We start from the raw sequence: 17,522 nt of genomic DNA, 5'->3' as shown, positions 1-17,522 counted from the left end.
TTCCCTCTTGCCCTCCTCCTCTTCTTCTTTCCTCTTGCCCTCCTCTTCTTCCCTTTTGCCCTCCTCCTAATCCTCCTCCTCTTCTTCCCTCTTGCCCTCCTCCTCTTCTTCTTTCCTCTTGCCCTCCTCTTCTTCCCTTTTGCCCTCCTCCTCCTCCTCTTCCCTTTTTCCCTCCTTCCCCACCTCCTCTTCCTCCTCCTCTTCTTCCCTCTTGCCCTCCTCCCCCTCCTCTTCTTCTTCCCTCTTGCCCTCCTCCTCCTCCTCTTCCCTTTTTCCCTCCTTCCCCACCTCCTCTTCCTCCTCCTCTTCTTCCCTCTTGCTCGCCTCTTCCTCTTCTTCCCTCCTCTTCTTCCCTCTTGCACGCCTCCTCCTTCTTTTCTTCTTCCCACCTCCTCTTCTTCCCTCCTCCTCCTCCTCCTCTTCATAGTTTTCATGGAGATTTCATTAATTAGATTGACATTTGCTCCTGCTGCTCGGTGAATCAAACATCTATATTTGACTGTGTCCAATCAACATGATTCACGGAGCCAAGTGCGACTCCTGCGAGGAAGAGCCGGGGTCAGTTTGGCACATTTCAGACCGTCTACAATTATTTTAGTCGAAACCACGGCAACAATAATTTATCCAAAACAAACAAGTAAGATACAAGCCCATAAAACAGATTATCCTCAGTAAAAACTCATCTTTCAGGTCCAAACATTCAGACTAAAATATGATCCTGTGAAAATAAAGATCTACTACTTGCATATGACAATGGCAGGCATCTCGTTCCTCTCTTCCCCTCCTCTCTCTCTCTTTTTTGTCCCTACATTCCTTGACCCTCTTTATTTCCTCCCCCTCTCCTCATCTTCCCTCTATTCCTCCTCTTTAAGCTCCTCTTCCTCCCTCCTCTCTCACTATCCCTCTCCTTTCTCTCTCTCCTCCTCCGTCACTCTCATCTTTCTCTCTCTCTATTCCTTCACCTTCTTTACCTTTTCTACTCCCTCTTCCCTCCTTCCTCTCTCTATACCTCCTCTTTCTCTCATGTCATCTTTTCTCTCATCTTTCCTCCCCTCTCTCCCTCTCTCCGTTCCTTTACCTTCTCTCTTCCCTCCCCCCTCCTTCCTCTCTATACCTCCTCTTTCTCTCTCTCCTCTTCCTCCGCCGTCACTCACTCACTCTCTCTCATCTCGTCTTTCCTTCCCTTTCTCCATTTCTTTACCTTCTCTACTCCCTCTTCTCTCCTTCCTTTCTCTATACCTCCTCTCTCTCATCTCCTCTTTCCTCTCATTTTTCCTCCCCTCTCTCCCTCTGTCCATTCCTTTACCTTCTCTACTCCCTCTTCCCTCCTTCCTCTCTCTATACCTCCTCTCTCTCTCATCTCCTCTTTCCTCTCATTTTTCCTCCCCTCTCTCCCTCTCTCCATTCCTTTACCTTCCCTACTCCCTTTCCCTGCTTCCTCTCTCTATACCTCCTCTCTCTCTCATCTCCTCTTTCCTCTCGTTTTTCCTCCCCTCTCTCCATTCCTTCACCTTCTCTATTCCCTCCCCCCTCCTTCCTCTCTCTATACCTCCTCTTTCTCTCTCTCTCCTCTTCCTCCTCCGTCACTCACTCCCTCATCTCGTCTTTCCTCTCATCTTTCCTCCCCTCTCTCCATTCCTTCACCTTCTCTATTCCCTCCCCCCTCCTTCCTCTCTCTATACCTCCTCTTTCTCTCTCTCCTCTTCCTCCTCCGTCACTCACTCTCTCATCTCGTCTTTCCTCTCATCTTTCCTCCCCTCTCTCCATTCCTTCACCTTCTCTATTCCCTCCCCCCTCCTTCCTCTCTCTATACCTCCTCTCTCTCATCTCCTCTTTCCTCCCCTCTCTCCCTCTCTCCATTCCTTTTCCTTCTCTCCGTCCTCTCCTCACATGGGACACTATGGAACCTACCTGGGCCACTGAGGGATCACACAAATATAAGGCCACATGGGACTAGACAGCTGTTTTGTTGTCCGATGATCAGGAAGTGCACGGGTTAGCTTGCTAGTTGTTGTAAAGGGCCTGTTCCTGATTTTTTCCCCCTCTCTATTTGAGTAAAATGTGCAGAAATATTGCTAAGCAGCTCTTAAGACCCCGCATCTAACCACAAAGCATTTTCTTGTCCGAGGATCAGCACGTGCGCCGTTAGCATGCTACTTATTTTCAGCGTTACCGTGACGACCAAACGCAAACGCCGCACTGGTTATGAAAAGTTCTCGTGATTAATAATTAGGATGCTCAGAATGCATCAGGCGAGGCAGGAATAACTTTGATGCACTGCCAAATGTTTAAAGTGACCTAGTTCTGTTTTTCACATTTTTTGTTCAAATCTGGTTCAGCTCCTTTAATATGCGGAGAACACAGCACTTAACATTTTAATTAACCTTTCTGGAGTTTAGATTGGATTAAAAGGACTCATTTTTGTTTCCAACCTTGTCTTGATTACTATAAAGTAGTTCTTAAAATGTAATAAGGATCTTAATAATTATATAATATAGAGACGCAAGCACAATAGCGACTTGCATTTCTCGTATACTATCCCCTGTGGACGCCATCTTAGTTTCTTATCCCATCTGTACAAATCGATACTTTCATATGCTCCTACCTCCTGTAAAACCATGTCACACAGTCTATAGGTTTCATAATGGGGTAGATTCGTCCTTATCGCTTTCCCAATGTTCCATTCTTGAAGGCGTCCGAGCCAATCGATATTCCCGCTCAGAGTAAAGGGACTGGATGTTTCGAGTCCAAAACCGCCATATGCTATCGGATCAATCACTGTCAGCGTTTCAGAGAGGGCGTTACCTTCAACATCCTCGCTCCTGATTGGCTCTTTGGTTGATATGATACTCGCAGTTGGAATTCGAAACATGAAACTCGTTGCGATAACTTTTAGCTGTAACTAGTGTCCGAACCGATCGATATTACCCATTCAGAGTAAAGGGACTGGAGGTTTCGAGTCCAAAACCGCCATATGCTATTGGATCAATCACTGTCAGCATTTCAGGGAGGGCGTTACCTTCAACATCCTCGCTCCGGATTGGCTCTTTAGAATTCCGACTGCGAGTATCATAGCAACCAAACATGAAACTTGTCGCTGTAACTTTCAGCTGTAACTGGAGTAACTGGAGTCCGAACCGATCGATATTACCCTCTCAGATTAAAGGGACTGGAGGTTTTGAATCCAAAAGTGCCATATGCCATTGGATCAATCATTATCAGTGTTTCAGAGGGGCGTTACCTTCAACATCCTCGTTCCTGATTGGCTCTTTGGCCGCTATGATACTCACAGTCAGAATTCCAAACTTGAAACTCGGCTCCAAATTTGCCGCTATAACTTTTAGCTGCAACTGGAGTCCGAGCAAATCGATATTACCCCCTCAGAGTATAGAGACTGGAGGTCATCGGATCAATCACTGTCAGCATTTCAGGGGGGTGTTACCTTCAATATCCTTGCTACAGATTGGCTCTTTGGAATTCCAACTATGAGTATCATAGCAACTAAACATGAAACTCGTCGCTATAACTTTTAGCTGTAACTGGAGTCCGAACCGATCGATATTCCCGCTCAGAGTAAAGGAACTGGAGGTTTCTATTCCAAAAGTGCCATATGCCATCGGATCAATCATTGTCAGTTTTTCTTGGGGCGTTACCTTCAACAACCTCGCTCCTGATTGGCTCTTTGGTTGCTATGATACTCACAGTTGGGATTCCAAACATGAAAGTCGTCTCTGTAACTTTTAGCTGTAACTGGAGTCCGGGCCGATCGATATTACCCACTCAGAGTATAGAGACTGGATGTTTCGAGTCCAAAAGTGCCATATGCCATCGGATCAATCACTGTCGTCGTTGCGCGAGCCCCCAGCCCAGCGCAAGGACATTCCACTGAAGTCCATCTATCTCTTAAGTTGGCGAACTGTTTTACATCGGGCAAACTCAGGGGTGGTCCACAATAACAAGATGGAGACAGGGGAGACTGAGTTATGATGTTGACGACAAGGACGATCAAGATCACGCTCGCTCAAGAGACCACAGGCTGGCGTCAGGTGAGAGCGGAGGGAGGGTAGGATATATGACCGTTTTTTTTTTTTAATTATGGTGTAGTCAGCGAAATGTTAAAGCCCCAGGAAAGAAATGGATGAGCCAGGTTTGCCATTTTAACTGGATTAGATAAAATTTTAAGCTACTTTTAAATAGCTTTTCATCTGATTTTCCTGTACCTGATACTGATTTTTACGTTAATTTTATGTTATTTTATTTTATGTGGTTCAAAGTTATTCCTCACTTACCTTATCCATTCTGAACATCCTAATTATTCACCACGATGAGTTTATAAGCTCTTTTCACCAGAGCAGAGCAGAAACCAGAGCAGAATTTGCCGTCACAGTAATGCCAACAACTAGCATGCTGACCGTACGCTTTCTGATCCGCACGCAAGAAAAATATTTTGTAACAGATGCTGATGGTTTACAAGTGATTTATTTTAACCTCAAGAACAGATTTTTAAAACAGTACAAATCTGCGCTAAACGTTTGAATGAACTTTTTTTGGAGTTTAGTTTGGATTGAAGAGACTTTTCCTTCCAAAATTGTCACGATTCTTGTAACTCGTTTCTTATAATTTAATAAGAACCAGAATAAATGATCGATTAGTCAAATAATCTTCACATACCGACTTGCAGCTCTTGTGTACAACCCCCTCCCATGGAACAGCGCCCTCTGCCTGTCAGATCTTCTCAAACTTTAACGCAGTTTTAGACTAGACTGAAAACCCACCTCTTCTCCCTGGCATTTAATACTAAACAGGATATCTTGCCGTTTTCTTGTTCTTTCTTTATGTTTGCTATGGTAAATCTAACAACTAGCATGCTAACCGCACACTTCCTCATTGCCAAACAAGAAAACACTTCGTGGCTAAATGCTAACAGTGCATAGCTAACTTATTTTGACCTCGAACTGCTTATACGATACATAGGACACATTTTGCTCAAATACATAAAGGCGCTGTTTAGTTTCCACGGAGATGTCATTGCTTTGCCCGGAATGTTCCACAGTATGGCATTAAACACATTGGCGATATTGGAATAACATTCATAACAGGTGCCACCTCGCTCCATCCCACTACAGATCTGACCCGTAACTCTGCTCGTCTCGCTTAACGACATCACCTTCCAGTCTCCATCAAGACAAATAAGGTTAATAATGCCGCACTGTGGAACATTACAGGCGTTGGGAGCTCCAGAGGGAGACTCGATACGCGCGATTACTGGGACATAACTCCTCGGGTATGAGCTTGATGAGGACACATATCGGAGCGTTGATGGGTTAAAATGGCCACTTTAGCGTAATACAGCGGCGTTAAAGTAAAGTGGCGGCTGGCGGTGCGCTGTGTACCTGAACGACCGGGGCTTTGGCAGCAGCTCGTCATTAATGCGATATTACGACCTGGATTCCCAAAATACTGGAGTGTAGGAGGCAGAGCTGAGAGCTGTAATTTTGACATTTTCAAGGCATTTAGGCTGCCGTATAAACCAGTTTATCATTTCAAAACACGAAGAGATTATTTTGGGATCAGAAAGTAAACCTGATTTTTCATACACTGGTAATAAGGACACTGTGGTAGTTTTGAAGTATTTCTGTCAGTGGGTGGAAGACGACGCCTGGCTCCATTATCACTATATCCACTTATCGTTCTAAATATGAAAGATGGAACTATATTTTTGGGGTCAGTGTGTATCACGTGTACTTTTTCTTTGCGCTACTGGGACATTTTGGGTTATTTTTTTGGCTGTATCATAAAATTTAAGCCGTGAAAGTTTGAATAAATAACTTTTCTGGCTCATTACAGACTCAAACACACTGCTGTTTATTTATTCCAGCTCATGATTTTAACAATATCGTGGATTTAGAATAGTTTTTGTGGTTTAAAGCTGCGTAAATGAATTTCAATATGATTGTTTAGCGTCTATATTTACTTCAGCGATATATATAAAACTTCAAAATGTGTTATGACAGGTCGATTGAAGACACTATTGACGTGGTTTTTACTCATATGCAATGACTGTATATATAAATGGACGTAGCTAACCTGCTAGCCACCATGTTCCAAACAGGAAGTGATCATGAGCGCACTTCCGGCTCCAATTCACTTTCTATTGAAAAACTGCCGCTGTCAGACTCGTCATTTTGGTCTTAAAATGTTTGTATTAACCCGCTCTACATGATCCTTAGTTTTTTATTTCACTATTGTGTTTGTAAATCAAGATATGAACATTAATAACAGACAAATCCGGCACCTTCTTTCCCCCGATGTTTCCCCCGCTAGAGTTAGCAACAGCCTTCAACAGCCTCGCTCCACATTGGGTCTTTGGTTGCTTTGATATTCGCTGTCGAGATTCAAAATGTAGAACTGGGCTCCAAATTGAAGTAAATGAGACACATATTGTCTATAAAATATTCTTTATGCCCATATTTCTGTACTCTACTCAGAAGCAGAGTAAACATTTGACAGCACTACTTTAAAGAATAGGCTCCGTGCACAGTAGCTAGTGCAATGTGTCTCCAAGCTAACTGTCACTTGTGTACTTTTACAGTGGATACTTTTTACTTTTACTTCAGTACATTTGAGAGCAGTATCTGTACTTTCTACTCCACCACATTTTTGAACAGGAGAAGTAAAAGTAGTTTTATTATTGTGCGAGACCTGCTGAAAAGGCTGAGGTTTTCCTTCATAATTTAAACAAAAATATACAAATAAAAAGTGAAAACGATTTATTCAGTGTTTCTGTTGAACAAAACTCAGCTCAAATCTTTTATCAAAACCACTGCATTTGAAGCTTTATTAGATCTCAAAGTACATTTTTGAAGGGGTACTTGCATATTTTAATTTTTGTAGATTTTTTCATGTGATACTTTTACTTTTATTTGAGTATTTTTTGCTCCTGTATCTGTACTTCTTCCACTACTATGTTTAACCTGCAGCTCCCTGTCCACTGTCTGACCCTGACACCTTAACCTCTGACCTCTGACCCCTAACCCACCCTTAGCCCCCTGTCCACTGCCTGATCTTTAAATATTTATTCATTTTAGCGTGACTTGGCTCCGACTCCAACGAGATAAAACTGGACAGGAAGTAGTGACGCTAACAGAGAGGATGAGGGCGCTGTTGTGCAATGAGCTAATTGTGTTCAATGTAAACGTCAATACTCGTTTTAAACAACTTAAAAATATGAAACGAGATGATTGTGATTAAGCTAACGAGAGAAAACCTTTATAATATGTTGAGTAACTGCACACTGTCTTCTAAACATAAAATACCCCATAAAATACATTAAAAAAAGTCCTCAAAATGGCGCCTACAAACAGAAACCTAACGAGCAGAGCAGTTTTGGCTTTGCACATCTACGTCAAACACATCAAACTGAATGTTTGAGTGCGGCTGCTCTGTTGGCACGGTAACGGCACGGTAACGATGCACGCGGCCCCCATTTCCTGGTGTTTTGACGGTAATTAATTTCACCTCCACGGCCCATTGCTCATGCCATCTTAAAGTGTATCTGTCTGTAGTTTTAAAGCGCACGCTCCGGTGGCTTTGTGATGAACTGGATGTGCTAAGTACTTTTTGACTGAGCTGAAGGAGAACTGGGAAAGTCTGCAGAGATGTGACCGGGTTTAGAATGTAGAGCATTGTAGGGCAATGTAATAATAATAATGGTAATAATAATAATAATGATAATGACAATAATAATAATGATGATGATGATGATGATGATGATGATGATGATGATGATGATGATGATAATAATGATAATAATAAAAATAATAATTATGATGATAATAATAATGGTAGTAATAACAACGGTAATAATAATAATAATGGTGGTAATAATAATATAATAACAATATAATAATAATAATAATAATAATAATAATGATACTAATAATAACAATGGTAATAATAATAATTATAATATAATAATAATAATAATGGTAGTAATAATAATGATAATGGTAATGATGATAATAATAATGATAATAATAATCAGTATAATCATTACAAAATCGTTGCAAAACAAAATGTATCACCATATCACACTGATCAATCTTAATACTACTATTGCTACTACTACTACTAATATTATAACTAATATTTTAGCCCCAGCTGCCCTGGGACAGACTGACTGAAACGAGGCTGCCAATCCGCACCATGGGCCCCTCTGACCACCACCAACACTCATCACTTTCATATTAGACAATGTGGGTGAAGTGTCTTGAACAGTATTTAATACGGCGCCCCCTGTGGCACCTGGTATTCCCAACATTCTCCCATCCAAGTACTAACGAGCTGGAATTCCAACTCTCCAATCTTAAAGGGCCCATATTACACTGTTTTCTGATCTGGTGTTGTGTTTTGTTTCATTCACACATGTTTAACACACAAACCATCAGACAAAAAAAAAAATACTCTGTTCCACCTTGTGATGTCATCATGTGGTAATACAGGAAGTGCTCCACTGTGTTTTTAAACTCCATACACCTTCACTAGAATCATTTGGATCATTTCAGCCCTGGAATTGCCAATCTCTACTGAACTAAAGGTAAAAGGAGCTGTTAACTTGAAAACTACCACTTCATGACATCACAAGGTGGAACAGAGCATTTTGAACTTTGGAGATGTAGACAGACTAATAATAAACTCAAACATGTGTGAATGAAACAAAACACAACTCCAGGTCTGTTTTTGAGGAGGTAACAACATTAGAACATGACTTAAAGCTACAAGAGTCAGTTTTGTGTAATTTAGGACCTTTAATTTTGGATTGGATTTGAGTTTTTCATTAACTAAAACGTATAAAACCAGCAAAATGAATTTCCTGAACATAAACAAGACTTTTAATCAGTGCAATTTAACACAAAAAAGCCAAATTTGTTCCTTTAAACGGCTCAAAGTGCATTTTTTTTTCGTACTGGCTGTGGACTTCTTGATTAAAAATGCCCGAGCTGATCATTGACGATTAGAAGAGACACAATCTCCATCTTGATTAAAATTTGATTAATTGCTCTGCTCAAAATTTGCCAAATATGAACATAATGGTGGATTTGGCAACAAGGAGTTTATGTTGAAGTCAATCATGAAGCCTATGTTAAAACCAAGGGATGGAAACAAAACTGCGGCATCTGTGTTTATTCAACTATAATAATAATAATAAGGCAGTGGCTTTATACAGCGGCTTCCAGGACACCCAAAACGCCTTATTTTGCATTACTCATTCTTATTATTTCAGATTGGGGAAAATTTGGTAGCACAGAGCAATGAACATTTCAGTACAGTGGTCCCTCATTTACTCGGGGGTCACGTTCTAAAAATAACCCGCAATAGGCAAAATCCGCGGCGTAGTCAGCTTTATTTTTTACAATTATTCTATATGGTTTTTGCTGTAAAACCTCACCACACACTTTATACACTTTTCTCAGACAGACATTAACTTTTTCTCACATTTCTCTCTTGTTTAAATGCAAAGTTCAAACCTTCGTAGGCGTCTTTGTCGGTGCAGAACGTTTCATCGACATTGTGGGTTTTGTCGGGGAGAAAACTTGCAAACATACAGCACTTCAGAGTCACACTGCGATTTAATGTTTATGTAAATTTGTCTGAACACATTCTGTACTGTACAGGAGACACGGCACAGAGGAGACTGATGGACAATGGTCTACAGTCCAACAGCCAATCAGGACGCAGAACACAATGCACGCTCATACACTGTAAAAAAAAAAAAAAAAAAAAATCATGCAAAACCACACTAAAAAATCTGCGAGACAGGGAAAGGCGAACCGTGATATAGTGAGGGACAACTGTATTGGAAGTCCTCAAAATGGCACTTATAACAAGAAACAGGCCTTTTTAGGTTAATATACCACATTATAATTATTCTCTTAGCCACCACACCAGGATTAGTGAAACAGATTAATATTTCTGTGTTTGGGGTTTCTACTTTCAAAGATTCTGATGTCATTTCTGCTGTCTTCTTTTCCCCAGTGGTCACTCCCGCTAGCGTTAGCAACAGGTTTGATTGACTGCGTTGTTAAGCAAAATGGGCGTTACCTTCAACCGTTTGGCTCCAGATTGGCTCTTTGGTTGCTAAGATACTCACGGTCGAACTCTACTCCAAGTTAGCCGCTATAACTGCTAGCCTCGATGAGCTTCATGCGACTGGAGCCGAACACTGCGGGTGACGTCACACTCACTTAGTCTATGCGTGGAGCCGATGCCTGATCCCATCTCTACCTCCAACCTATCGTTAATTCATGCGATCGGTCGTTTCTTTAGATTCTTTGCCAACATTTTGACCCATATAGCAGTTAATCATGGCTAACGCTACAACCTCCGTAGAAAATGCGTGGCTTCCTGCTTCACTTGTTGCACTGGACCTTCAAATTGAATCGTACAAACACCTTTTGTCAGAATCTTTACCTAACAATCCTATTTCCGATGAAGTAAAAGAACACAAACGAGACAGAGATGTATAGAAATAGATCCATAAATGTCACTCCTCCCTGTGTGCTCATTAGCAGCTCAACCATCCTGATCTCTATAGCTCTTCCATCTCTCATATTCCCACTAGGAGAAGAAAAAAAAAATCTGATGCCAGGTTTATGGAGGTCATTGGCGTTTGAAGAGGACTGGTGCTCACCTGTAAATAATGCACGCGCTGTTCCTGCATGTGTCACAGTTGGCTGTGTCCTGCCCGGTCCGATACGAGAGTCTGAGGAGAACACAACACTTCAGTCAGACAAAGGAACAGTTCAAAACCCAACTTTTACCCCATAAATCAACAAAATCAACATTTCCAAAGGTGTTTAATGTTTTTGTAAATAGACAGTGTTATCCCTCATTCGTCCAGGAGGGGTGCAATGTAGAGACGGTTTCAGCGTTGGTCGTCTGGACTCGGACAAGACCATAGACTGTATTTATAAATGGACAATGGGCTAAACTGCTAGCGCCGTGTTCCAAATATTTATTTATTTATTTAATTGATGTATTTTTATTTATACAGGGGGACTCAATGAGAGCACTTGGGTTCTCTTTTTCATGGGCGCCCTGTCTAAAATACAATATAAGCTAAAAAAATAATCAAAAGTCCATATAAAACATCAAAAACAAGTGCAGGTGTGTGTATAAAAGTTTGTTATCAGATTATTAAATTGCAACTGTGTCACCAACATGTCAAGTTTTTTTTTTTCCCGTATCAGTTCTGGTACGGCTCGTCCTTATGCAGTCACGTGATCTGGTATTATTAAATGTTCCGGTATCATTGACTAACAAGCAGATTAGGTATTCTGGCAGTATTTGAAATAGTCCCTTATATATAAACTTAAATAGGAAGTGATCATGGACGCGCTTCCGGCTCCATCGACTCTGGCTCTGATTCACTTTACATTAAAAAACTGTGGCTGTGAACGCTGTGGGTGACGTCACACTCACTCAGTCCACTTCTGTACACAGTCTATGCATTAGATCAATTCATTTCAGCTTTTGACTTACTCATTTTTCACCTGGGTTTAAGTTATATAAACATTTAAATCTGAAGTCGCACTATAAGCGTTCACCTGCTTGTAACATCCTGAAATGATCCACAGTACAGCATTAAACCTCATCTTGCACTTATTATAAAACTGTTTCTATTTGCTACAGAGATGGAGCCTGAAGCGTGTCCATGCTCGCTTCCTTTGTGAAACGCAACAGCTAGCAGGTTAGCTACGTCCATTTATATGTACAGTCTACGGTCTCATGTACAAGTCTGCCAGTGTCATCAGGTCTAGAGAAGATAATTTCTCTTTTCCTTTAGTAAAACTGCAAAGAAATGACACAAAACAGAACAGTAACACCTTTGAGCTAAAAGTAACAGCTTCATATGTGCACATTTAGTAACAGAAAAAGCTAATATGATTTTGAATGGACGAGCAGCATGACTTTGGTGGGTTAATTTATGGACTTTTTTAGCATCGATACCTGCCCAAATGAGTATCTAGTGTCAATACTAATTTTAGCTTCAATTAGGATCTGATTTTCGATACTTTTTCCAAACCGATTCCACTTTTTCCCCTCTTTTTCAGTTTTTTTCCTTAACATTCCCTTCATCCCTGCATCCCGCCCCCTCTTCTATTTGTGAATGCAGAGTCGTGTTGACCGTGGGCATCCCCAGAGGCGGCTGGTCTCCCGCTCTGACCGATCACAGGTCATATGGGATGGATCAGATGAACGAGTCTGGCTCTGGGCGCATTCAAAGCCAGCTCCAGGTTCACTGCGTCCCAGATAATGAAGCGAAGTGGCACGTTTATTCACATGTACCTTTAATTAATCTAGTTTCCTCATTAGCTCTAATTAAGCCGTAAAATGTCAGAATAGAGACTCTAAATGTCATGATTTTTGGCTGGATCGCTCACAGCTACAATACTTTTCTTGATTTAGGAATTATAATTGAATGAACTAATTGCCAAGTGAGAAAAAAATCAAACATTTTAGTTCAAATGCCAGATTTGTGCATCAAACCCAACTGTGTACATGTATAATCCATAAATACATCTACAAAACCTTTCCTCTGCATTTGGTTTAACCAGTAATTTACATATTTACTTGCGTTTCAAACAGGAAGCGAGCTTGTGCGCGCTTCCGGCTTCATCGACTCTGGCTCCAATTCACTTTCTATTGAAAAACTGTGGCCCCTCTCTCTGTAACTGCTGCTGTCAGACTTGTCGTTTTGGTCTTAAAATGTTCGTATTAACACGCTCTACATGATCCTGGGGTTTTTATTTCACTATTGCGTCTGTAAATCAAGATATGAACATGAATAATAGACAAATCAGGCGACAAATTGTTCCCTGAGGTCGCTCTCGTTAGCGTTAGCAACAGGTTTGATTGACAGCGTTGCTATCCACCCGTTGTGTGTTAAACGTGTGAATGAAGCAAAACACAGCTCCAGCTCTGTTTGTGACGAGAAAACAACATTATAACACAGAAAATAGCGTAATACGGGTCAATTTAAATGAAACAGAACCACTATAACCAGACAAAGATGGGGATTCGAACCTGTAACCTCCTCACCACACGCAGTCGACCTTACCTCAGTGACAGGGAGTTTCCACATAGTCAAACCCCTTCTTATAAGCTGTATATATCACCTGTGTGAATGACTCTACGGTAGCTCCTGAATCTCCCGCAGTTGGTGACATTTCCAATCCTCTTTCATTTTGTCGCGCTGTCCAAAAGCTCTAAAAATTAACCTCCTTCATAAATTTGTCGTTCTTATCCTCTCCTTGGCGTATTGTGTTTTGACAGGTATATTATGAGGTTTGATACAGCCGGCTTTTATTTACTGAGGAAGAGAGAGATGACGTAGCCGTGTTGCTAACAGTCTCAGAAGCGCTGACATTTAGCCTAGCGTGTAATCATTAGACGGGCTGTTTTTTGGACTTTATGGTCTGGGGGAGTTGTCCAGTGTCTAAGGAGGCGTGAGTAACTCTTTGGATAACTGGGTAAATATGATACAGGAATTTAACTTATGTTCGGATTTAAATTTGCTTTGTAACCGTAGAGTGTATAAAGAAATGGACTGAGTGTGACGTCACCCACAGTGTTCGGCTAGAGCAGTTAGACCGGCTAATTTGGAGTCAATTTCCAACCGTGAGTATCATAGCAACCAAACAGCCAATCCGGAGCGAGGCTATTGAAGGTAACGCCTCTTCCTAACCGCTCGCTCCCTTTCAACGCTATCAATCAAACCTGTTGCTAACGCTAGCGAGAGTGACCTCGGGGAAAGAAGGCTCCTGATTTGTCTGTTATTAATGTTCATATGTTGATTTACGGACACAAAAGTGAAATAAATACTCCAAGATCATGTAGAGCGGTTTAATACGAACATTTTAAGACCAAAATGATGAGTCTGACAGCAGCAGTTACAGAGAGAGGGGCCAAAGTTTTTCAATAGAAAGCGAATGGAAGCCAGAGTCGATGGAACATGGCAGCTAGCGGGTGAGCTACGTCCATTTATACATACAGTCTATGGTTGTAATAAAGGAGTCATTCTGGTCTAGTTAATGTAATAAATAGCTACATTCTGGAGGTACATTTAGTAAACAACCAGAGAAAACACCAGCCCAAGTCAGATCTGTGGAGAGACGAACCTGTTTACAGTAAGAATGCATGTTTTTCAAAGTAATCCTCAGCTATGAAAACGTATACAATGGACTAAATACAAGAAATGTAATACTATTCTGTGGAAAATTACAGAAAAAGCAATGACATCTCCATGAAGACAAAAAGGTTGTGGACCCCTCTCACTGGAAAAGTTACATACTATACCTTTAAACTTTGAAAAGCATTGATTGAGAGGTGTTTGGTTGTTGGTTAGATTCCAGCTCGGACCAGTGCAGACTATCCTCATGTCGTTGGGCAAGACACTTATGTATAAATATGTTGTGTACAGAGACTGATAGAATGTTTTTGTAGTATTTTTATAGTTTTTTTGTGTATTGTTCAAAGTAATAGAATAGTATAGGGGGTAGACGCCAATGTGTTTGTTGCTTCTGTATTTTCCCTTTGGGCTTTTTTCTCAGTTTCTACCTTTTCAGTCCAACATTGTGATTTTAAAATGCTCAAAAATGAAATGAAACTAAAATAAGCCTTTCCTCAGCGCCACAGTGTCCATATATACAGAGCTGTCTATACAAAAACATCCCAAACCAACCACACTTCTACTTTTATAACACCGAGCCAACTCACCTAAGTATAAATGTTATGTGCAACTTTTTGAGCAGTCCGTTACGTGCTTGTCTCCATGGCGATGCTATTGCTTTGCCCAGAATGGTCCATAGTATAACATTAAAGGCATCTATTTCACATTTATTCAATTCCATGTGTTTTATTACGCAAAAAATACCCACAAATTGGTATTCTTACAGTGAGTGATGTCGCCTCTACACAGATCTGACCTGTAACTTGGCCTGATGGCATCTTGTTTCCATGGAGATACATAATTTTGATATTGTAGGATGTTCTACAGTTTGACATTAAACCTGTCTATCTCACATTTATTTATTTTCACATATTTTAATTGCTTAAAAAGACCTTTAAACTGTGAGTGAGGACATCTCTCCATAGCCCTGACCTGTAACTTGGCCTGCTGACATCGCCTGCTTGTCTCCATGGAGATAGATCATTTTAATGCCTCGCTGTAGTTTCAAAACACATTATAAATAATTATCCATACGAAAACTTCCCAAACCAACCAGACTTCTACTTTATAACTCACCAGACTAATTCACCTAAGTATAAATGTCGTGTGTAACTTTTCGAGTGGTCCATTATCTGCTTGTCTCCATGGTGATACTACATCTCGGCTGGGAGTGCTCCACAGTATGACATTAAACCTATCTATGTCACATTTATTCATTTTCACATGTTTTTATTGCTTAAAAAGACCTTGAAACTGTGAGGGAGGACATCTCTCCATAGACCTGACCCGTAGCTTGCCCTGCTGGCATCACCTGCTGCTCGTTTCCACGGAAATAGACCACTTTAATGCCAGGCTGCAGTGTTATCCCTACAAAAACATCCCAAACCAACCAAACTTTTATATATACTTTATAACTCAAAGCCAACTCGTGTCCGAAGCACTGTTACTTTTGCTGTTACTTTTGAATGACCGGAGCTCCTATTACAGTGTTGGGAGCGTAGTCCGGTCCAGAAGGTCAGTCCCTCCTTCGGTTGCTCTTCTCTGACTTACAAATCAATAGGCCACTGATGGAAAACACAGGCCACTGCCACAAGCCTCCGCCCTTCCCATTAACACCTCCTCGCTGTCCCCAATCTCACGCCTCACTCTTTGATCACACAAAATGGAGGAACTCATTTTGAAAGGCCTCCTCTGGGAAAGCCGAGCCGAAAGTGTCATTAACGGTATATTTATAAACTCTTCTCCTTCATACTCCCTTTAAGGTCATGTTGGTGGTGTTAAAGATGCAGTATGTAACATTTCTAACCCCCTCCTCCTTTTTTTTTTGTGGAGATGCCACTTCTTGAATATTCCACCGTATGACATTAAGCTTTCTTGCCTCTATTCAATGACTTTACTTGCTTGCCTCTCCATAGATCCAACCTCTATTGGCCTGTACATGCCACCTGCTTGTTTCTATAGATATAGATACAAATAAGATCTGTGGAGAGGCAATCCCATCCATTTTCTCCCCAGTCTGACGCTCCACCCTTTGACAAAACAAAATGGTGGAGCTCATTTCTAAAGGTCTCCTCTGGGAACACCAAAACTCTTGCTTGTTTCCATAGCGATAGATAGATTCAAGATCTGTGGAGAGGTAACCCCAGCCTTACTCTTATCACATGTAACATTTCTAACCCCCTCCTTGTCTCCATGGAGATGCTATTGCTTTGAATATTCCACATTATGACAATAAGCTCACCTTTCGTGCATCTAATCAGCTACAATCTTGCATCTTTACCTGCTTGCCTCTCCATAAATCTGACCTCTAACGTAACCTAGATATGCCACCTGCTTGTTTCCATATCTATAGATACACTTAAGATCTGTGGAGAGGCAATCACAACCATTTTCTCCCCAATCTGGCGCCCCACCCTTTGAGAAAAACAAAATGGCGGAGCTCATTTGTAACGGTCTCCTCTGAGAACGCCAAGCCAAAAGTGCCATTATCAGTATTTTATAAACTCTTCCCCTTCAGTCGCTCTTTAAGGTCACTTTGACGGTGTCCGGTCCAAACATTAAAAGCCAAGGACTGTGGATAAATGCGAACACAACAAGTTCCTAAGTGAGATTAATACGACTCTGTCTCTTGACAATGTAACAAAAGCTTTTCAAAGTTTAATCTAGGACAAGTTTTGATTTTATTTAAACTTGTAGAATGTAACTTTTCTAGTGGGGGTTCGGTCCTTTGGTTGTTTCCATGGAAATATTTACCTGACAAGTGCAGAATGGCCTCTCCCTGTATTTTTGTTGCTACTCCCTTGTTTGAGAATTGTTATACCAGGGCAGAAATCTTTCTCATTTCGTAAAACATTCCCATTCCCACTGTTACGCATGTTTTCCAAGCTATACAAGAACCATTAACTGGTGTATTTACAATCTAATAACCATCCCACTTGCCTGAAATAAGACTTCATCAATAACAAATACTCCAAAACAGTATTTCCTCATCTATCCACCTTATTTTGGAGGTTGCCGTGGGCGCCGCCATCGTCATTCGTGTTGTATTATTTGGTATGGTTGCCGATTTTGACCGCAAATAAGTTCTACAGGGACTACAGAGCCGTTTTGAAGCTTCCCAGAGAATCGGTTCAGTGTTGACTTGGTTGTTGCACATAAACATACCAGCCTGCTTTATATAGTACTTTAGCGCCAAGAGTTTTCCCGAATTCTCCATTGAAAAGAACGGGATTTTCACTTAATCAGAAGTGCTACTACAAAGAAAAAGATATTAAACACATGTGGGCTGTAA

General features: G+C 41.1%; 2 protein-coding genes across 2 annotated transcripts in view; one reads left to right on the top strand and one right to left on the bottom strand.

The window, feature by feature from the left end:
* Positions 1 to 17,522, top strand: part of dock1 (dedicator of cytokinesis 1) — a 361,518-nt gene that overhangs the window by 158,110 nt on the left and 185,886 nt on the right. The window lies entirely within an intron of this gene.
* The window catches only part of LOC117386865 (inhibitory synaptic factor 2A), a 31,984-nt gene that overhangs the window by 11,336 nt on the left and 3,126 nt on the right, over positions 1 to 17,522 (bottom strand). Inside the window, exon 3 of the mRNA XM_033984238.2 lies at positions 10,691 to 10,762. Coding sequence (XP_033840129.1) covers positions 10,691 to 10,762 — 72 coding nt within the window. The remainder of the gene's footprint in view (positions 1 to 10,690; positions 10,763 to 17,522) is intronic.

Source organism: Periophthalmus magnuspinnatus, chromosome 19 (genome assembly GCF_009829125.3).
Source record: "Periophthalmus magnuspinnatus isolate fPerMag1 chromosome 19, fPerMag1.2.pri, whole genome shotgun sequence".
Lineage (NCBI taxonomy): Eukaryota > Metazoa > Chordata > Actinopteri > Gobiiformes > Gobiidae > Periophthalmus > Periophthalmus magnuspinnatus.
The sequence above is the reverse complement of the archived record's forward strand: the minus strand, read 5'-3'. Positions and strand labels throughout refer to the sequence as shown.